The sequence below is a fragment of the Panulirus ornatus genome, chromosome 53 (genome assembly GCF_036320965.1).
Source record: "Panulirus ornatus isolate Po-2019 chromosome 53, ASM3632096v1, whole genome shotgun sequence".
In the NCBI taxonomy this organism is placed as follows: Eukaryota; Metazoa; Arthropoda; class Malacostraca; order Decapoda; family Palinuridae; genus Panulirus; species Panulirus ornatus.
In genome coordinates this window covers 17,710,047-17,733,433 of record NC_092276.1, presented here as the reverse complement: position 1 = coordinate 17,733,433, position 23,387 = coordinate 17,710,047, and the positions used below count along the sequence as shown (strand labels likewise).

The window sequence follows — 23,387 nt, the reverse complement described above, 5'->3', positions numbered from 1 at the left end:
CCTCTTTCCAAAACTCTTGCATTTACCTCCCTAACAACCCCATCCATAAAGAAATTGAACAACCATGGAGATCATCATGCACCCCTGCCACAAACCAACATTCACTGAGAACCAATCACTTTCCTCTTCCTACACGTACACATGCCTTACATTCTCGATAAAAACTTTTCACTGCTTCTAACAACTTGCCTCCCACACCATATATTCTTAATACCTTCCACAGAGCATTTCTATCAACTCTATCATATGCCTTCTCCAGATCCATAAATGCTACATATAAATCCATTTGCTTTTCTATTTCTCACATACATTCTTCACAGCAAACACCTGATCCACACATCCTCCACCACTTCTGAAACCACATTGCTCTTCCCCAATCTGATAAATAAATAAAATAATAAATATACATCTCCAGTCAGTGGCTGTCTGCCACTTAGAGGAGGGGGAGAAAACCTGTATTTGTTGATGAGTTTATAAATACATGTGCTCATTTATGTTTTGTTTTACATGTGGATGTTTGAGTGCATTTTGTATTGTGTATGTCTATCACACAAGTGTAGAAATGGCACATATTAAAGATTGCTCCATAAATGTCACTGCTTCAAATACACGAATCTTAAGGTGCATGATGTTTAACTGATATTGCAATAACTGTAGTATGCTTTTACATAAAGAAAATTTACCATCTTAACATATACTATTCTTCCATGTTAAATAAAAAAACTACTTAAAAAACTTAAGTATTTATTATTCATAATTATGGCTTGGTAAAATGTCATGACCTTCTGATTGAGGTTGTATTGAATTTACATATAAAGAATAATAATATCCAAGTTGACTGCCATGCATTCTTCACTACAGTGGCAGACCTTCACAACTTTTTTTCTTTTTTTCCTTTTTTCAATGAGATGGGATTAGGGAAAAATAGAATTTGGTGAAAATAGCAAATCTACAGCTTGCACGCTTTTTCCATAGAAAAAATGGCCTAGAAATAACATCCTTTCCCTGAAAGCTTTAGTTATAATGATTGACATAGTGAACTCTGGGATGAAACACAGACCAGAGATATACCTATGGAACAATGATGACTCACATGCAGTACAGGTGGCAATTCAGTCTAGGGCACACTTGTCAAGCATCCATTGAGCAATGGTAACTGCCAATGTAATCAGTCCATGGAGTTCCTTACACCAAGGTTGATTTGTTTACCATCCCCCAAGAGGGTACAATTTGCCCAAAGGTGTGGTTCCTTCACCTTCTCTAAACCAGTGAGAACACAACTGTCTGTGTACAACTCAATACTCAGTAAACCAAAGGTAAGGAGTGATCAATCATTTGAAATGTAACTGTCACTATTATACTCTTCACACCATATGATACAGGAATTCTGTTTAACAGTGGTGTCCACATTATTGCTGGTAAACTATTTGTCTCACGATATAAATATTCTTCAGTTGCTCTGCTATTATGTACTATAAATGAAACTACAAGTACATCTAAAATAGCTTTTACAAGGTTTTGCTGACAATAAAACAACTGGTACTTGTATATGACACAAAAGTTGGTGTAATTTCAGAACTTTCACTAATGATGAAGATATCATGAATTCTTTTTTATATATTTAATGTATAGTCTGTAAGGTTGGTGATACCAAAGGTAATTTTATGAAGTCAGAACAAGTTCTGATTACAGACAGCTAATCATGACAAATTATATGCTTTGAAATCCATCGTATTTCATCATTTGATTCACATGTGTTCCCAAATGCTTAAAGGTTTGGAAAATACAATGATACCTTTACCAAACTTTCTAAACATTATTGAAAACAATAGTGCTTTAATTTTTATTTGTTTCAGACATCAGGTATTGTATAAATGATGCAAAATTAGAATTGATATCAAAACCCAATCTATACATAACAGTTCTGGTTGTTCAGAAATTCTTTACATGTTTACATGCAGCCAATTTACATGAATGATAGAGTCTACTGCGATCTGATTATCTGTACAGGATTTCTGCATCACACTTATTATCTCCTTGTAACAGCATCAGTGCTAACATAACATTTACCAAAATTAGGAGCTGGCAGTCTTGCATGTATATTATTCCAACAAGGCAATTTCAGTATCAGTATTACTGTAAACTAAAGGCACCTTACTGGAGGACCATGTATCAGCAATACTCACATTGCCACCACATGAATGAGCATTCCAAACCTGCTTTCACGTAAACTGGTCTCGTAGCTCCAAGTTTCCTATGCAGCACATAAACCCTACATTTTCAACAATTGTGGGGCAGTTATTGCAATGTTTACATGGAAAACCTTTTTTTAGTTTTTTTTAACAAACTCATGCATGGAGGTATGAATAAGTGATGCTTATAAAGGATTAGAGTTAACTGTACAACTTTTTACAATAAAAATAACAAATGAATACTGTTTTATCCCTTTTATAAGTTGCCACCAAGGAGCTACTAGGGGACATTTATTACATTCCTGTATCCATTCTCTCTGGAAGGAATGTTTCAGTTTCACTGCAATTCTTCAATGGGTCGGAGAACCTTATCTGAAATTTTACTTCTGCTGCTAACATTTGCTTACATAAAATAGAGATGTATGTTCATATCTGTATGAAAATATTAGAAAATTGCACTTTTTTTTTTTTGAACACGGGGAAATGATAAATCATACATCAGTTTCAAAACTGCCTGAAGCTATGGCACGAAAGTCTCAGTTAAAACATGTTTTTAGTACAGAAAAAAATTACATGTCAACTTCACATGCCAACTATATATGTGCAATACATTTAGCAATAAAAATAACCCTGAGCATTACTCCAGGGGGCTCCTCTGTCACATATGTAGTGTGCTTGAGCCTCATTGAAGTTATCCATTAGGGTCACACTGGCCTAACATGGTACTACATACTATGTAATCAGCATGATGCACACTGATAAGGACTATAGATGGTTTAAAAAAAAGCACCACATAATAAATCAGTGGTCATAAGAATAGTCACTGACAATAGGGGCCAAAATAAAAAACTGAATAAAAAATTAATGCAATCACTCCACACTTATTATTCCATAAAAAAGTTCTTACTAAAACAATGAAAGGCAGTAACAAGTCTCCTAAAAATAAGTCCTATCAATGTGTGAGCATCAAAAGTACCATAAAAAGTGGTAAAAAAGTCATAAAAAATGATTATCTTACATAATCAGCACCTGTGAGTTCAAACAAAGCAATGAAAGAATGTGTGGCACGACCAAACCATTTCTTCCAAAATCCTTAGGGTTGCAATGACCACAATAAGTGTTGTACCATCCAATGTTAACACACTAGTACCTTTTGTAAACAGATTCCAATTATCTCTAGTCTAGAAGAAAAGTTTCTTGATGTTGTGTAAATAGTTTTAAATAAAAACTTATCAAAATTTGCATAACACATTATGTAATAGTGTTACGAAATGAGCTGGGACCACTAACAATGAATAAGCAAGGTACATGCCACTGATGCACAACTATACATTTGGGACTGTGAAATCCCTATGCCTCCACTTAAAAACATAGTGCAAATATGTGTAACATTAATTAATGCATATTTTGAATTAAATTTGGTGTATCATTGATTATCCCACTGATGAGGCTGAATGAAAACCCTACTAAAGGCTGTGACACTGAATCTCCCCTAAATAGCTAGTCCTTTAGTTAGGGTGGCAAGCAGATTCATATTTACATCATAGGAAGAAAAAATAATTTCCTTTCATATGCTGTGCCTCATCTAATAACTGGCCACTCCATTCACCGTACATGGTGGGGGTAATTTAACAATAAGGATGTTGCAGCTATCTAATAGTCAAGTACTTAACTACCTATTCACCTATATCTATCTATCTATCTCTATCTATCCCTATGTCTACCTCTGGCCTTATACTTATCTATACAATTTCTTGGTTTACTCCACATCAAATATAAAATAAATAGTGTCAATACATAGCATCTGTCACTTTTGAATGCACAATTGATTTACTTCAATATTGAGCTATGTACACTTAACCCTTGATTAACCAGGACCCTATGAAACATGACTTAAAACTGGAACACTAATTTTTATAATACTTTTAACATATACAATACACAACACATATAAACCAGATGACAGTTTTAGCCAACTGGGTGCTGGAAAATCAAGTCAGAACTGTACATCCACTGCAAAACTGATTCTTTATCATGAGTTGATATCTACATTTGGAATGGTGTGGCAGTCACCTGGCCAGCATCAAAACAGTGATGCAATTACCTTTATTTTTGTTTTTTTTACAAATAATTAATACATATTGTCAGCAAGTTTCTGTTTCAATACATATTCCTTTGGGTAATTTTGAGATCGAAGTTGTTTGTGTAACGACACAACCGTAGTGAAGAAACTTGAGTCCTTCTCTGATTTGTACCAGCAATGTAAAGTTGTGAATATTAACAAACTACTAAGTTCTACAACTATCTAACCCATAAGGAATAGAAAATAAACTTGAATAGTATTAAATGTAAACAACACAGCAGTTCCAGTTATGGAAGACAAACTATAACAATATGCAAAGGAGGAGACATCAGAAAATTGCAAGGTGATGCCAAACAAGAACTGGACACCAGGATGGCAGCTAAATATTTGTTTTATTCTTTAAGTACTAAAGAGGAAAACAATAATATCAATGCCAAAAACTGAAAATGTACCATTTCTTGACAGCAACTCATCAATATGAGTTATTAAGTAAAGAACCATCTAGAATGGTACACATCATTGATGGACTTTGTATTTGTATGCAGCACCATCATGCACCCCACAAATTCCACATCCAGGCATGACTGTGTACAGCTCTTACGTTTTCTATTGTTGGCTTACTAAATATTAATATGAATAAGAGAAAATACCAACATACTAAAGCCTACTAAAAAATAAAATGTTACACTTTTAAAGCTTTCTCGAGTCATTTATCCTCAATTATTTTTTGCATAAAACATCTATAAAAAGGTTGGTGAACTCAAATCAACTCTTTAAAAGTTTAAAGCTTTTTACTAGGAATTTTTTATCTGGATATTTATAAGTAAGTCTCAGATATTAAATTCTGAGCCAGACTAGGCAAGAATGCAGTAGTTCCCTCTACCATACAAAATCAATGACTGTTTTTTTTTCATTTGCCTGGGTGACTGGCATGAGGTGACTTGCATCCAGCACTGATCTCCATCCTAAACCAATGCATGGACTTATAAAGCTCACATGAAAAATAAAGAAAATATCACAGCTAAGAAATCAGACAGACATGTTTCTTAAATTATCAAGGGAAATTTGTAAAAAATATACATTGCAACTTCAGAGCTTTGGCCAATGTCAAATCCAAACACCGTGAGACATTTCTACCTCAAACGTGTACAATTTGGATATCAATCTTTTGAAACCTTAGTCTCTGAATGATTTAAAAACAACCACTGCAGGGAAACAGCATATTTCATGCCACTGTACAGGTGTATACTCACTAACTACAATGAGATTCACTGTACACTATTCACACTGTTCATCCATTTTCCGTGACATGACCATCTATGGTGATGCGTCAGCTACAAAATGAACAAGGGTCAATTTCTCCAGTGCAAATGGAAAATGCACCTTATTTACACACACACACTGAAGCCCATGATAGCTGGTCCCATCACGTTTGTGTTTCACAGAAGTTTGTAACATCAGGCTATACTACAATCTTCCAATATATTTATAAAGCCCAATTTATAACATATAATAAAGCTTTCTGACCCCAAGCCTCAACAAATTCTGTATATATATTGCTGCTTTCATTGTACTGTGAGGTTTAGACCAGGTAATGCTTCCTTTGAGCTTGTCCCTATTTCATAAAAATAATCCTATTAAAAACTTTTGGGCAATGTAAGCCCAGCCTCTAATAAATATCCTAAGACTTTTCACAAATGTTCCTTTTTTAACTTGTAAAAGGTTCCCCCTTAAATCTGCCCTCTGAAGTATCCGAGATCAGAGGGGTTAATTATGTACTCAGTATGTAAAACTGGATTTTCGTATTACCTTTGATGGACAATTTTTAACTCCTCTGCAGCTTTAAATATGGTATCTTCCCCAAAGAGCTCTTTACAGTCTAATCTTTAGTGCTGACTGTCAATCTTTTTCTGACAAAAACCTTATCTACCAGAAATTCAACATTCTGTTCAACCACTTACCCTTTTCACAAGTCCTTCAACTTGTCCAGATGATATTGACGTGAAAACAACATACATTTAATCGGATATTTTTCAATGTAAAGTAGTTGCAAAACTTCGTGACTATAATATATTGCAGCAATTTTTTTTTTTTCAAATAAGCAGGTTCCCTAAAAGAGTTATTATTTCATAAAATTAAGATATAACTTTAGCCATAACAAGACTTTTCCAACTTCGTAACATCCTCCATGGGAAACATATTGGTAGCCTCCACTTTGTATGAGCAATATGAAAGAGGTCTCTGCATCAGTAAATCTATTCATAAAGTCTAAGTCTGTAATGAGAGTACTAGTTGTCTCACCACGCTGCACTGCAACCGCACAGGGCCCAAACTTCACAAGAGTTCAATTATTACCACCACATTGGACAGTCTATTATCCTACTTCTAACACAGCATGAATATACTTGTTAGTTTATTTGCTACTTTCACAAGACAAGTTATGATTTACTGGTTTAGAATGTGGACATTCTGCTGCATAATCATATAATTCAAGTATGATGACAGTGTTCATATCCAGTTTCTAATCCGTGAAAACAGTCATACTTAAACTTAAAAAGTCCAAAATTGGAATTCTCGACTCAAAAATGTTATTCATAAAAGGATGCCTTGATGGCAATGGCATTAGTGAGGTCACAACCTTTTTCAAAGAGCCAATTTGATATACACACAGAACACTGAATGGTGGTATAGATTAACCAAAAATAAAAGGGAAATTATATTTTATCAACATCCTCAGTTTCATGCATCACCTGTAATTCCGTAATTGTTGGAGAACAATAAATTTAGTGCAATGTGCCCTAGTTACCACTATGCTGTTTTATATATTTTCCAAGTCTGTAATACATTAAGCCTTTTTTAATATAAATGACCCCTTGTTACTATTATGTGTTAACCAGCAACTTGTTTTAACATGGTTAAAATAAACAATTGCTGCTTTGACAATGATCAAAGCACAAAATTTTCTTGTACCAATTATTCAAGAAATTTTAATTTCATGTGTCACATAGTGAAAACTAATATTAAATAGTTTCTATAGTAATTACTTAACTTCATAGGAACATATATTGTGTGCAACAGAAAACAATGACAAGCACTATGGCAGTGTACTGGTGGTGTTACAGTAGACCCTTTGTGGTCACAGAGCCAACTGGTGGTTTACACAGCAGCTAGTATTCCCAACAGCTCCCTGCATTCAAAGTCATTACATACACAAATGGCACAATAGCATTTACACTCAAAACAATGGTAGTTTACAAGTAATATAACTTCAGGGATTACTTACACTTTTGATGAATAAATATTATACTTTAGTTTAATGACAGTAATCTGGCACTATTTTACTGCTTACACCAAATGTAAACTTTACCAGAAAATTTATAGGAAGAATGTTACCTATATATAGCAGGTAAGGTGAATGAAGTTTTGCTAAGTAGGAGTGCAATAACGACAATTTTAAAAGTACAGTGAATAATGGTTTTGAGTGCACCGATAAACAGTATTGCAACACAAGTATAAGCTTGACTTCTGAGTGCATTTCCTGAACAGAAGTACTGAAGAGAACTACATCTTGAGGTTTACTCTGACTTCTAGTAATATAAAAAAATTTGGTTATGTTACAAGTGACTTCTGCTAAAAAGTACTTTTACACAGGCGAACAATTGAGCAACAGTGCAAGGGCAGCTTTGGTGGCACGCATGGTCTACAAAGGTGGATATCTCAAGCTACTAATTATGACTACATCTGGCGTTACTGATGAGACATTAGTTAAAGACTTGTTGGGGGAAAGAAACAGTTAAGCCGCACTTAATTTACACTAATTCCACTTTAAAATCTTAACTTTACTGAGATGCCAATACTTAATGTAGTAATGATGGTTGCCAGTGATAAAACTTGGAAAAAAAAACAACAGTAAAAAAGGCATTAACAATTTACTTAACAATCTAGATGCTGTTTATCATTATGTGGTGACAGGGAGTGTAGTAGAGGCTTGACTTGATGTTGGCACAGCAGCAGTGAGAGAGGTTCGCACACCTGAAAACCAAAGTTCATTATTTTATAATTTTACCAAATCCATCAGTTCATGTTGCATACTCCATAAAAACAGCCAATAATTTTGATATACAAGACAAAATAGCACAAGTAGATGAATGCAAAACATTTGCACACTTTCACTGTCATGTGAAATGCATTAAAATCTGATCCCAGCATCCACAGCCAAGCCCCACAAACTACTCCACTGTTTACCCTTACTGTTTTATATGCCCTGGTTCAGCCACTGACAGCATCTTAACCCTCCAGCTACAATACCGATTCAATTCATTCTATCCCAGGCAAGCCTTACTTCCTCCTAGGGTTCAGGTCCCAATACTGTACCCAAAAGTCATCTACATTCCATCCTTTCATATCAATAGTTATGACCTACCTGATTCGCCCTCCAATTCTTACATGTAGGTCTTCGTTGCCGGTATTTCTGTGGTCATCTATTTATTTGAACCATTTCAGTACATGCTAGTCAGCCCTTTCAATCAAGCTGCTCCTCCTACCACACGTCTCTTTAATGTTGCTTCTCGCACATTCAACCTACCTTACTCTACATACTATGGGGATAATTCATTTCTAATACATCCATCCTCTTCTGTTCTTTTGTGTTCAAGTCTCATCTGTTCTTTTGTGTTCAAGTCCCTCAACTCACATCCATACAACACTGATGGGATTACTATACCTTCAATCATACCCATGGAGGTCAAAACGAAAATTCTTCCTAGGCAAGGAGACAGAATATTACTAATGCACTTCCTGCATGTTGTAGGTGATGACTAAAGGTGGAGGGCTGGAAATCTTTTCCTCTTATATTATCACTTTTATAGAGGTGGAACATCAGATGAAGTGAAGCAAAGTTTAAATACTTAGTCTGTTCCTGAGGCCACCTTGTTGAGACAGGAAAAGGGGGAAAAGTTATAAAAAAAAAAATACAAAATGAGTGGAAGTAACAACAGACTGAAAATATACAAATTACCAAGGTATACCAGTGAAAAATGTATTTGATGTAAATCTGATAAGTGGGTACATACTTTAAGAGGATCTTATGTGAAACATTAGCCAATAAGTGATATATATAATTCCCATTATCAGCCTTGTGAACTTGTAACAGAAAACTTACTATGGTGATTGTTGTGAGTAAGTTGTGTTGTAGTTGATGTATGTGATGCAGCTGCTGCAGGGTTTGGACTACTGGGTACTCCTGGGGTGTTAGGGGTATTTTGGTGGACCTTCTGTCGTACTTCCCGAATCTTCAAGATTAAGCAATTCTTGTTCGGGAAAATATCAGAATATCGTGATTGGAATGCTGCCACTGCAGGAGCTGGAAATCGTGAAAGAACAAGGCATGAGAACATTGCTAAAGGATTTTTAAAGTAAAACATTCTTACATAAGAATGATAAAGAGCACTGATTCTTGTGTACTACACTTGAAAATATTCTTAAATAATGCTTTAAATGCAGAAATGGTAGTGCTGATTACATTCACCTACAGGTACATTCAATAAATGCTTTATTATATTCACATCTTGAGATTGGTGCCTATGCACAGTGAAATTCTCATACAGTTAAAATCCCATTCCTCTCTTGTAGATCACCAGTATGGATCTGGAAGTTTTAGGTCTATTGGCAATCTCCTCTCTTTTGTGGCTCATCTCTGGTTCTCCTTTCTCAGGGTTTTAGGTGAAACTTTTTACATTGCTCTTGACACCTCCAAAGCATGTGACAGGATGTGGCATAAGTCTTTGCTTTCCAAACTCCCTTCCTTTGTTTTCACTGCTTCTCTTATGCAGTTTCCACTCTGGATGTTCCACTGCAGTAGTCATCAATGCAACAATTACTCTGATCCCATCAATAGTGGCGTTCCTCAGGGATCTGCCCTATTGCCTACTCTCCATCTTCTCTCTATAAATGATCTCTCTTTTACTTCAAACTCTATTTGCTCTTATGTTGATGATACCATTTTACATACTTCAACTCACTTTTCCTTCCCTTCTCCCTTTCATGTTTGTTCTCTTTCTCACACTCATAAATTCACTCTCAATTCTGACCTATGCAGTATCTCAGAGTGGGGAAGCAGTATCACAGTTGGTTTTATTGTGTTAAATTTCAAAACACCACAATTCAACCCCATAATAACATAAACATGCTGGGCAAAACCATATCCATCCTGAAAACCCCACATTATCAACACCACAGAGGCTGCTTCCCAAAAGCTGGGAGTGTTGTATGAGTTGTAATTATTTTTCTTGTGAGCGACATTTCATATCTACTGGTCATAAATGTCCCTTTCCTTACACTGTGATGTTAGATTCTCTGTTCTTTGGGTATTATTTTTCCTAATGTTCTGTGCTGCAACAAATGTCCTCATCCCCAAGGTTTGGAACCACTGCATGCATTTGGCTGCTGCTTCCCACAGTTTGTGTGTGGTGACCATCCTAGCTATTATGATACCTCCACCTTCCCTCTAATAGCCAACCTGTGGAATTCTCTTCCTTGATATCTTTCCTTCTTCATATAACCTTTCTTCCTTAAGAATCTTGTCAACAAACACCTGTGGAACCCTGATTAATGTTTCTTTATCTTTTAATTTTTTCTTTCACTGAGATGGCCTTGACTAAAGTATGTTCTGTCATTGCCATTGTCACTATCATTGTCAATTAAAAAACAATGATCCCCAAGTATATTTCTCATTAACTACTGATGTTTTTTTCCATGCCTTTCTGGAGATGGAAGAAACCTCTATAAGATACTAATCATATTATTAGACAGCTGGCTATCTAAACAGGTGGGAAAAATAAAATCATGTAATGATGGAAATAATTTTCTACAGGATCAAGTGGACCTCATAACCTCACTTTTGTTCAAAATTACTTTAAACTATCTCCTTTCACACACTCTCCCTGACTGGAGTTTCTCTCCGAAGTCTGTCACCAATGACACGACACAGCAAACAGCAAATGATTCACCTACCAAGCACCTTAACCTGTCCCTCACTCCAAAACCCTTATATTTATCTCTCTGTCCGAGCATATCAAGGTCTCAAAGTCTAAAGATAAATAAGGGAAAAAGTATTAACCTTAACATGACTCGATATAAAGACTTTTTGTATTGTTTCTTATAATACTTCAAGTATGGAAGCAGAACCCTAGTGCCAAGTGAAGAATCAATCATAAAGAATTATACATAAATCATGCCAAGTTTCCCTTTAGGCTTACGCTATATTTGAGATCTATCCACAAAGCAAGGAAAGAGCATAATAATTCTAACAAAATGCTTCTGGAAATAACGAAAAACTTTAAACTCACCAGGTGGAAACCAGCCATAATCAGAAAAAAGTTGCATGACAAGAGTGCGGCGCTGATCCAAGATGTGTCTTAACGAGGAATGACTTTTGTCTGAATCACGTGGAGTCTTTGGAGTTCGTGGAGATCGACCACCAGCAGGTGAATCTACCTCTGACTTTTCTGAACGAGGTTCTCCAACTGTGAACATAAATGTCTTTTCTGAAATTCAATTTGACTTACAAATCTTTTGTCATAATTCAATGGAAAATACAGAAATACATATTCAATAAATTCTAGCAATACAAAAAACTAGCCTTTGAAGGTTTCTGGATTGAAGTCAGGTGGAAAGAACTTAGAGCCTTGAAGTGTGGAGGATGGCGTCAGTGAAGGAGTTAGATGCGGAGTAACACTTATTGGGGTCTCTGCTTCTGATTCCTCACCACCTGCTGAAAAGAGAAACCACAGACTAGCATTATGTGAGCAAATGTAAAATTTTCTTTTACTATAATAAAGATTTCCATATTTCTGAAAAAGACTGATTCTTACAAGCAGTAACTCATTCTCATTCTGATTGCATTCTAAACATGTTAGTTGTCATGCTCCTTTGCACTTATGAAGTTAGCTTTCCTTTTATACTGTTCTCCTATGAATGTCAACTAAAGCATTTTATCTTTGTTTAAGATACCACTGCAACATTCAATTTATATAAGCATAATTATAAGCCTTAATTTTAATCAATTGGTAATGCAAAGAAAACAGCATTTGCAGTAATAATGTTAACATGCTCAAAAACAGAAATCAAGAGTCCGATCAAATGGAGTTCGAATGGATAGACCTTAGGGGAAGTGTAGTGTTTTAGATACCTAGGAGCAGACATGGTAGCAAATTGAACCATGCGGAGCTAAATTGAGCCCTTGGGCAGGTGAGGGGACAAAAGTACAGAGCACACTGCGGAATGTGTGGAAAACAAGGTCAGTGCCAGTAAGGGCAAACATGGGAATATTTGACAGTACAGTAGTCCCACTGGTACTGTATGGATGCAAGGTGTGGCCCTTAGACAAAAATGTAAAGGATATGTTGAATCTGTTGGAAATGAAATGTTTGAGGATAATATGTGGTGTGGAGGGTTGACTAAATAAGAAATAACTGGGTAGGGTGAACTGTGGTAGTAAGAGGAAAGAACAGCCAAAAAGGGTGTGGTGAAATGGTTTGGACATATGGTTTGGATGACTAAAAGGGTACACATGTCAGAAGTGGAAGGAACAAGGAAAAGGAAGAAAACTAAAATGGAGAAAAATATGCTTTGAAGGCTCAGGAGCTGACCATGCAAAAGGGTGCAAGGTGTGCAGGAAAAAGGGCAAATTGAAGTAATGTGGTTTACTGAGGACAACATGCTGTCAACAGTCTGAACCAGGGAATATTAAGTAGTTTGAAAACCACAGAAAGGTCGGTGGGCCAGTTGTAGACAGGGGGCTGTGGATGTGAATAAAAAAGGCCATGTCTTCATCCGTAACTTGCACTATCATGCTGTGGGAAATAGTGAATGTGATTGTTTTTTTATCATACCTGATCACCATTTCCTGCATTAGCAAGGTAGGACCAGGAAATTGACAAAGAAAGGCCACATCCATCTTCAAGTTGTTATGTGTAATACACCAAAACCACAGCTCCCTGGCCACAACAAGGCCCACACACCTTTCCATGATTCATCCCAGATGCTTTACATGCTCTGATTCAGTCTATAGACAGCACATTGACCCCAGTATACCATATCGTTCCAATTAACTCTATCCCATGCACGCCTTTTAGCACCCAAAGAAAACTCTCAGTTTCTCGTTGGAAGACTTAACCATTTATGCCATCTAGGTTTTCTAAGACAAATTAAATATTAAGGTGATACTAACCATATCAATTGTGTTCAGTGGTGGCATTACAAGGCATCAAAGGGGATGGGAAGAGTTGTGAGGAGTTTTATAAAAAGAAATGGGAACTCCTGTCCAAATGTGAATTTAATGAAGCAGCTGTGATGAGATGCTGACAAATAAGTCAGTGGTAATTTAATGAAAGTGGAGGACTGTATTGCTAAGCAATCAATGTAGGAAAGCATTTGCTTTTTTGGTAAAGAAATGAAATTGCTGTGAGGAAAAACAGCATAGGAGATTGTACATAACCCTGAGGGAATACTGTTGATAATTAAGAAAGAGGCCAATGCTGATTCATCAAAACACTAGTTAGTGAGGAACCTATAAATTATGAGAGAAAAGCCTTTGATGTACAAAAGGCTACAACACAAGATTCCCCAAAGTTTCTAAGACAGGATGATCAGACACTGGTAAGACAGGAAATTACATCACTGGTGAGCCTTAAAAACACATACTAATGATCAGCTAGATGGCTGAGAGATTCAAAATGTTTCAAGAACTAAGAGCTGAGAAGAGATATGATGACTTTGGAAATAGCAGTAAATAGAACAACCGGACAATATTTAGGAAGGAATAGAAGAGAGATTTAGAATTTGGAAAAATCAAAAGTTAAAGCAACAAAACAATCTTTGGAAAAGTTAGAATAGTTACCCTTTTTGGCACAGGCTGTCCCGGTGCATATTACCAAGAAGGAAGTTTGATTTATATTAATAACATTCAACATTCTGCTCTTAAAACAGAATATTACCAATCTAAAATCAACTTATCTTGACCTTGTCCTGGCAAACTTACTGGAATGCTTTCTTTTCTTTCTGTAGGAGCTGATAAAAGTACGCGGGGATGATGGGACAGTATTAGCATTGATGCTTGGAGACTGAACTTCATCAGGGTTGAATTCTGGTAGCGCTCCAAATTTCTGTTCGAAATTAACTTCTTCTAAAACCCTGAGGTGAAACAAAGTAAACCTTATTAGTACGAACAAGAAACCTTACTGGAGATACTGTATTTAAGCTCGTATGATAAAGAGCATTTCCAAAGTATGAAAAAATCACATTTTCTTTCAAGTAAACATTTCATATATGCAACTGTCATAATTTTTCCAGAATAGCAGATTCAGGTATTGAAAGATTTTCTTTTTTTTTAAAATCTGATCAATATTTCCCGCATTAGTGAGTTAGCACCAGGAACAGATAAAGGTCGCATCCATTTACATCTATTCTCTAGCTGTCATGGGTGGTGCAATGAAAGCACAGTTCCCTATCCACAACTAGGCCCCACGAACCTTTCCATGGTTTAACCTGAGTGCTTCACATGCACTGGTTCAGTCCATTAACATGTCAACCTGTATAACACATCTTTCTAATTCACAATATCCCATGCACACCTTTCTCCCTCCTGCATGAATGTTAGGTCATGAGAACTCAAAATATTTTTCACGCCATTCTTCCATCTCCAATGTGGTTTCCCAGTTCTCCTTGTTCCCTCCACACATATATCTGCTTTGTGAGCCAGCACTTCACTGGTTGTCATGTAGCACTCCTCTGACCCATGTAGCTGTCTTTCCTTTCAGCCTTAACCACAAGGGACTATTGGGATTCTGTCCACAAACATATAATCTCTCCTTGTTAAACATAATACTTGACAACACTTAACTCACATAACTTTTGGCAAATTGGCAGAAGTAATAGAAAGAAGTAGTAAGTAGGAACATTTAGGCAGGAGCATTAGGTAGGAGCCTCTGCAAACACTGCACTAGAGTTGCTCTCAGCCTGTTAAGGATGAGGCACAAAAAGGTAAGAAGTGGCACTGGAGTTCACAAGGAGACTCTATTGCTGTGGCCACCCCCTTGAGGGAGTTCCAGATGGAACAGGCATCAGAGATATAGATATAAAGATAGTCAACCTTTCCTCATTCATTCTCTCCATATGTCCAAACCATTTTAGCAAACCCACTTCAGCTTTCTCATCACACTCTTTTTATCAACTTACCTCTTTCTTACCCTTTCATTTCTTACTTGATCAAACCAGCTCACATCACATATTGTCCTTAAATATTTCATTTCCAACACATCCTCCCTCTCCCACACAGCCTTATCCATTGCCCAAGCCTCGCATCCATATAATATCATACCTTCAAACATAACCATTTTTGCCCTCCCAGATAATGATCCCTCTTTCCACATTCTTCAGAACCTTTGTCCCTCACCCAACCTATGACTCACTTCTGCTTCCACGGTTCCATTCACTGCCATATCCATTCCCAGGTATCTAAAACACTTCTTTATTAATCACTATTCCAACTCACACCCCAACTTACTTTTCCCTCATCCCTGCTAAACCTAATAAGCTTGTTTTTATTCACATTTACTCTCAACTTCATTTCATACACTCTTCCAAACTCAATCATCAACGTCAGCAATTTCTCACTTGAATCTACCACCCATGTTATTTCACCAACAAACACCTCACTCACTTCCCTGGCTCTCTCATTCCCTACAGACTCTATGCTTACCCCTTTCTCCAAGACTCTCACATTTACTTTCCTCACCACCACATCCATAAACAAATTAAACAACCAAGGTGACATCACACACCTCTGAAATAGACCAATCCCCTCTTGGTACCATTCACTCTCCTCTCTTCCTACTCCTAAACAAGTCTTACACTCTTGGTAAAAACTTCTCACTACTTTCAGCAGCTTTCCTCACAAATTGTTTCTTCTTTAGACCTTCAACAGGGCATCCTTTCAACTCTATCATAAGCTTTCTCTACATCCATAAAGCCACATACAATTCATGTTTCTCTACAAGACTTTCACATACATTCCATAAAGCAAACACCTGACCTACACATCCTATAGCACTTCTGAAACCAAATTGCTCCTCCCCAGTCTGATGCTCTGTATGTGCCTTCACCCTCTCATTCAATTACCTCCCATGAAACTTACTAGGTACACTAAAAAAACTTGTACCTCTGTAATTTGAACACTCACCTTTATCCCACTTGACTATATACAGTGGCACTATATATGCATTCTACCAATCCTTAAACACATCACCATGATCCATACATACACTGAAAATCCTAGCTAACCAGTCAAGAACACAGTTATCCCCTTTCTAAAACACTCAACTGCAATGCCATCCATTCCAGCCTTCTTACCACATTTCATCCTATGTAAAGCTTTCATCACCTTTCTCTCTTTACCAAAACACTTTCCATGACTCTCACTTTGCTTACCATCATAACCCAAACACCCTACATGTGCCACCCTATCATCAATTCCATCTCCTCACTTTATCACTGCATTGCACTTCATCCATTTTTGCCCCTTCACCAATGTTCCTATTCAATCTCTTATTCTTTTGCACATTTTTACTTGCACTTCATCCCCTTTTGCCCCCTTCGCCAATGTTCCTATTTGTTCTCTTATTTTTTTGCACACTGCTAGCCTCCTTCCAAAACATCTTATCCTCCCTAACTTTACTAATTCTCACTCAGACCAACTCTCATTTGCCCTCTTTATCAACCCCTGCAGCTTCCTCTTGACCTCCTGCTATACATCTGCCCAGACACCTCCCTCTTCTCTTTCTCAAGCAACTTTACTTCATCCCACCAATCAATACCCTTTCTAATCTGCCCACTTCCCACCTTTCACATGCCACTGCATTTCTCACTCATGCCCATACTGATTTCCTGAATACCTTCATTCCTAATCCACTACCCTACTTCATTCACAATTACATTAATAACACTGGTTAACAAAGATTTTGTCCTATGGAAAAAAAAAATCTTATGTATTTTTGCATGGTGATTCCAAATGTTTTCAGAATTTCTCTACTGCCCATAGTTTTTTCCCCAGCATACTTGCATATCATTATGTATGGTATAAATGTACCAGTGCTCTAAAGAGCAGTTGAAACAGAAAGTATAGCAGACACAGCTATTGTCATTGTTTGTGAACTGTAACAGCTTCTTTTTGAAAGCACAAGCCAAGATAAATGAGTCACCAGGAGCTTGCAGAAACATGACTGGAAATGTTGGACATTCAAACAGTGGCAACTCCCGAGTAGCAGTTCTCTGTCAGTTGAATGCTAGAACTCAATGTGTAAACAGTGTCTTTTCAACTCTGTTAACAGATTGTGCTTTTGAGTATTCAAGTGTTGTACTGATACCCCATCCACCATTATATTGCCACAAAATAGTCCAAAGTTCTGTTGTTCCTTCTGTGAGTGGATCAGCCAGGAGAAGAAATTCATTACATAAAGTGTGGCCAAAACGAACATCACTTACTCCATTGAAGAATGTCATCAATCCTCCTCTTGTTGATCCTGAGAAAATTCATCTGCCTCCTTTGCACATTAAGCTTAGGTTGATGAAGAACTTTGTCAAAGGTGTGGATAAAACTGGCCATGAATTCAAATATTTGAGGAATAAATTCTCCAAAATCAGGGATGCAAAATTCAAGGAGGGTATCTTTAGGACCACAGATCCGGGACCAACTTCAAGATGAAAAGTTTAATGAAGAGCTAAATGAAGTTGAAAAAACTGGATGGCTATCATTTAAGAGAGTTTGCAAAGACCTTTAGGGGAATCACAGATCAGAAAACTACTGTGATGTTGTAAAAGATCTAATGACTCCATATAAAGTTCTGGGGTGGAATATGAGTCTAAAAATCCTCTTTTTGGACTTGGAGCCCCTGCTGGACACTATGGGGGGATGTTCCTGAGGCCAAATATAGCCAAAAATCGTACACTTCTGCATTTCAAAAATTTTGTTGACCAGTGTAATTAGAGAATCATTATGGTTTATAATACAACTCTGGGCTTAGTTGTAGATGACAGGTTCTACCTGTATAGACTGGATGTAGGCAAATGAGACCACTGTTCATTTGTTCCAGATACTACCTAGCTAAAAGAGTAGAGGAAATTCCAGGAAATAAATGATAACTATAAGGGGTAAGGGTGGGAAGCTGGAAATCCTCTCTCCTTATTAGTAATTTCTAAAATTAGGAACCTATGAAGAGAGTATTATTCCTTCTCGAAGCCCATCAGATGTTCGTGCTTGATTCACAAAAATAGGAAAAGGTAAGAAAACCTGCCATAAATTTTCAAAAAATCAACAACTTGACTATCTTCAGCACTTGCTTACAGCAGAGTCCTAGTTATCAAACAGGCAGTGAAAGTCCAAATCTTTGGTAAAATGGAACTGACAAAGAATATCAGGATGAATAACACATACAAATATACAGGGTAAATTGAATGTTATCAAATGCCATTGAGTTTTTATCAGGGCAGTATGTGTGCAAGATGGGAGGAGTTTAAGTGGTTCTTGGTGAAGGTATGTCTGCATCAAGGATGTGTGATGTTATCATAGCTGTTTAATCTGTTTAAAGACAAACCAATGAGGAACATAAATGCATGGGTCTTAAAGCAAGAAACAAATCTGTGGCTAACTGGGGAAAGGTGAATCAGCTGCTCTTTGCACATAGACCCTCTACTTCGGGGATTTCAACTTTCATCTCAGGGAATGGTTGAATTCCTCTCATACAAATGGTGGTGAAGGGATATTAAAGCCCTCACATTCTCCATTCTCCAAAACATCTTCCACCTTATCCACATTCCAGACTGTTGTGACCACTCTCCTAATATTACACTGATATTCCTGACTGCTGTGAGCACTGGTCAAATATTATGCATCTATTTTTCACCTCATCTATCATGCTTTAGCTACACAATCTTGCTTCAATTAGTTCATCTAATCACTCTTTTAATGTATCTATTTCAATGGCACCTTCCACTCCAGTGGCCCCTTCTAAGCATAAACACTGGCACCTCAACAAAGCTGACTAGAATAACTTACATACTCCTTTCTTTTCTAACTTTCCTTGAGTAAATTAATGTCTCTTAAGAGGTGATGCTTCTGTCTCTGCCAAATGCATAGCAGAGGTTATTCTTACATGAATGAAAGCATTGATCCCTCTTCCTCCATGATGACCTCTTCTTCCAATCCATGGTACAACCATTTTTGTTCTGAGGCAATTCAGGCAAAGGATCAAGTAGGTCAGGCTCGGAAAAACACTCATTCCTCTGACTCCCATTCAGCTTTTATCACTGCCCATAATCAATGATAGTATGTTAACTATTAGGCAAAGCATTCCTATATTCAAAGGAAGTGTGAGAGCATCTCATTTCATTTACTGATAGGTCTTTCTGGTCTTTAGCTAAAGATATCTCTAACTTCTGTTGCTCCACTTTCCCCACATTCTTCCATTCTGATGGTACTATAGCTGTCTCTCCCTAAGATAAAGCAATAATTTTTGTTCCTGTTGCTCCTGTAACTCCACCTTGGATGATTAAAACATTCCTTCACCCCCTGATGCTCCTCTTCCTAATCCTGTACCCCTCCCCAATATCTCTTTTTGGACAATCTGAAAAGCGCAGCTCATAATCCAGAAGGCATCTAACCCTGTGTACTGACAAAGTGTGCCTCTGAAATTGCACCTATGCTTGTTTGTCTGTTCCTTTTCGATTCAAAAGCCAAAATTTTTCCTTCTTCTTGGAAGCATGTATTGATACATCCCAACCCTAAGAAGGGTAACCCTTATGAACCCTCTAGCTATCATCCTACTGCTTTGGCATATATCATTTCCAAAGTATTTGAATTCTTCTTGTCTCTCATATCAGACACCTTGAATCTCACAGTCTTCTCTCTGATCAACAGTGTGGCTTATGTAATGCGAGATCCACAGTGATATTCTTTCTTATCCTACTAATGTCTGTAATCATCCCAAAAGATTTTAGGAAATCCTATGTAGTTGCCCTTTACATATCCAAACCTTTTGATGTGGTGTGGTATTAGGGTCTTATCTCTAAGCTCCCCTCTTTTGGCTTCCTTTCCTCTCAATTTGCTCCTTCATATCTAGCCTCCTCTCTGGCCGATCTATCTCTGTGGTTGTTGATGGATCAGCCTCCCCCACTTTCTCAATCAATAGTGGTGTCCCTCAAGGTTCTGTCCTATCCCCTACACTTTTTCTCCTTTCTTTCAATGATTTCCTCTCTTCCACAAATAACTAAATGTACTCAAACACTGATAAATAAACAATGCATTCATCCACATTCTTCAACTCTGCACCTTCTTTTACTCAATCTGCACCTTGTCTTGGCACAGTTTCCTCAAAACCTCAGGACTTAAACAGGATATCTCTAAGGAGTAGACAGAATTTTAGTTGACTGCTGAATGAACGTACTTGGTATTACTGTAACATCAACTCTTCCGTGGATCTAGTTGACTGCTGAATGAACGTACTTGGTATTACTGTAACATCAACTCTTCCATGGAAACCTCACATTACAGAAATAGCTAAAGCTGCCTTGAAGAAACTGAGAGTCCTGATTTAGATGTCAAAATTTCATTTCTTCTGAACAGTTGCTCCATTAATATACAGGACTGATTCATCCTTATATTGAGTACTGTTTTCACATCTGGGGTGATTCCTTACTTGACAGAGTTGAGTTGAAAGCAGTCTGACCTATAAACTTTACAAGTCTTACTTCAAAACTTGATCCTCTTGCCCTCCACCACATTGCTGGTTCACATTTCCTCTTCTACAGGCATTACTTTGGTTTTTGCTCCTGAGAGCAGGCTGCTTCTGTGCCCCCACCACCAGCTAGAACACGCAATACTTGGCAAGCTACTGCGTCACATGATGACTGTGAGGCCATTGGCAATTCAAGGGTTGTTGTTCTGATAACTGTTTCTTTCCCTACAAATCGAAGCTTTGGAACTCTCTACCTTCTTGTCTTTCCCAATACCTATGACCTGGCATGTTATAAGTTTTTTCCCTTCCTAAAACTTCCCCTTTCATAATCCTCTCTATATTTCAAAAAAAAAAAAAAGGCCCAGCCTTGATGTGGACTTCTGTCTATGACTGGGGCCTACATGTTAGGGAAAAATAAAAAATCATGTATGGAATGACAGTGCAAGGATGAAATGGGACTATAAGCACAGCATGACTGAGAGAGCTCACCAAAGTGTGCTGAAATGGTTTGGAGATATGTTAGAAATGTAGGGGGGAAGGGGAAAGGAAAGACTGAGAAGGAAATGGAAGAATGTAGTGAAAGAGGCTTTGAGCTCAGTAGCATTTAAAAGGGTAATTGGCATGTGCAGGATAAAACAAAATAGAGCTTTCTTATAAACAGGCTGCAACATGCAGTCAACGGCATGAACCAATGTAAATGAGTAGCAAAGGGATACAAAAATTAGTCTGATGGGGCTTATTTCTATATGGGGGTTTTGATTTTAGTATATTACACACGAATGTGTAATATGAACTAGAGAGGCTCTTGTTTGTTTGTTTCTGAACCTACCTCACTGTGGCAGGATATGGTAACAAGTATGAAGAAATCATAAAACTCCCAACTAGTGTCGTTATATTAGTGTCATTTATATATATGAATCAAAGAGACTTGTGTGTAGAAATACCAAGGGAGATCGAGTGTAGAATTGCAAAAGGTGAGAGCAAATGAAGCAAGGTGAGTGTGTGAGAAATGGGAAGTATTTAGGGAAGCAGTGATGACATGTGCAAGAAATGCATGTGGCATGAGGAAGGTAGAAGGAGGGCAGATTAGAAAGGGTTATGAGTGGTGGGATGAAGTAAAGATGCTAGTGAAAGAGAAAACAGAGGCATTTGGATGGTACTTAAAATGAAGGAGTGCAAATTACAGGGAGATGTAAAATGGAAAGCAGCAGTAGGTCATTGTATAAAGGAAAAGTTGATAAAGATGAGTGTACAAACTAAAGAGGTAAAAGTTTGTTGAGGATATCTGGTAAGTTGTAAGGGAGAATGATTAAGGGTGATGAAGGTAACTACAGAGCATCAGACTGAGGAGGAGTAGTGTAGTTTCAGAGGTGGTAGAGGATGTGTGCATCTGTTGTTAACTATGAAGAATGTGTGAGAAATACTTAGAAAAACATGAATTAGCATGTGGCAATTATGGGTCTGGAGAAGGCATATGATTGGGTTGATAAGAGAGGCTTTGTGATGGTCTTAAGAATATATGGTGTGGGATGCAAGATGCTAGAAGTAGTGAGAAGTTTTTATCAAGGGTGTAACGTGTGTATACAAGTAAGAAGAAATGAGAGTGAGTGGTTCTCAGTGAAGGTTGGTCTGCATAACCTTTCTAAAACTTTCATCCACTGCCACATAGTCAATCAAACTAAGTAGTATCACTTCTCATATATGTGTATAGTCAATCAAACTAAGTAGTATCACTTCTCATATATGTGTATCTGTGGATTATTCAAGGAATAAACCCCTCTTCTGCTCTCATTTATTCCAGGCACTCTCCAATTACCAACTATCTCAGGAATTTCATTACATCTCACCTTCACATTCATTTTATCCATTATAACCTTTCTCTCTCTCTCTTCCTAGTCACCAGTGCATGTACACATACCTAAGCATAATTCATATTTCCAATCTTTCCTTTCACTCATGCGATTCTTGAACATTTCCACCCATACTCTGTAATATCCCCATACTCTCATTGATTGCACAGTTGCACAGTCTTCTTTACCTCTTTCCTGAACACTTTCATTGACTCCCTTCCATACAACTCTTCATTTCACTCTCAACCATAACTTGCATAAATCATTTCTATTTTCACTCCATACACCCTGCCCAAGGATGTGGGTTTCCCCAATCCCTTGCACATTCAAACTAAAACTTTAAATCTAAAGTTATCCAGAAGTTTCATACTTTTACTCTCACCAATCATCTCATTCACATTGTGCCATTGCACTCAACTGCTCATCCCTTTTACTCCCCGTCATAACTGGTAGACTCCAGTGTCACTTCTTAGCC

At 37.3% G+C, this 23,387-nt stretch overlaps 1 protein-coding gene across 1 annotated transcript in view; it reads right to left on the bottom strand.

Annotated features, from left to right (window-relative positions):
• Positions 1-727: 727 nt before the first annotated feature.
• Positions 728-23,387, bottom strand: part of LOC139765254 (uncharacterized) — a 117,553-nt gene continuing 94,893 nt past the window's right edge. Inside the window, exons 18-22 of the mRNA XM_071692590.1 lie at positions 14,315-14,466; positions 11,915-12,046; positions 11,622-11,798; positions 9,437-9,637; positions 728-8,307 (exon numbers count right to left, since the gene is read on the bottom strand). Coding sequence (XP_071548691.1) covers positions 8,234-8,307; positions 9,437-9,637; positions 11,622-11,798; positions 11,915-12,046; positions 14,315-14,466 — 736 coding nt within the window. The 3' untranslated portion in view covers positions 728-8,233. The remainder of the gene's footprint in view (positions 8,308-9,436; positions 9,638-11,621; positions 11,799-11,914; positions 12,047-14,314; positions 14,467-23,387) is intronic.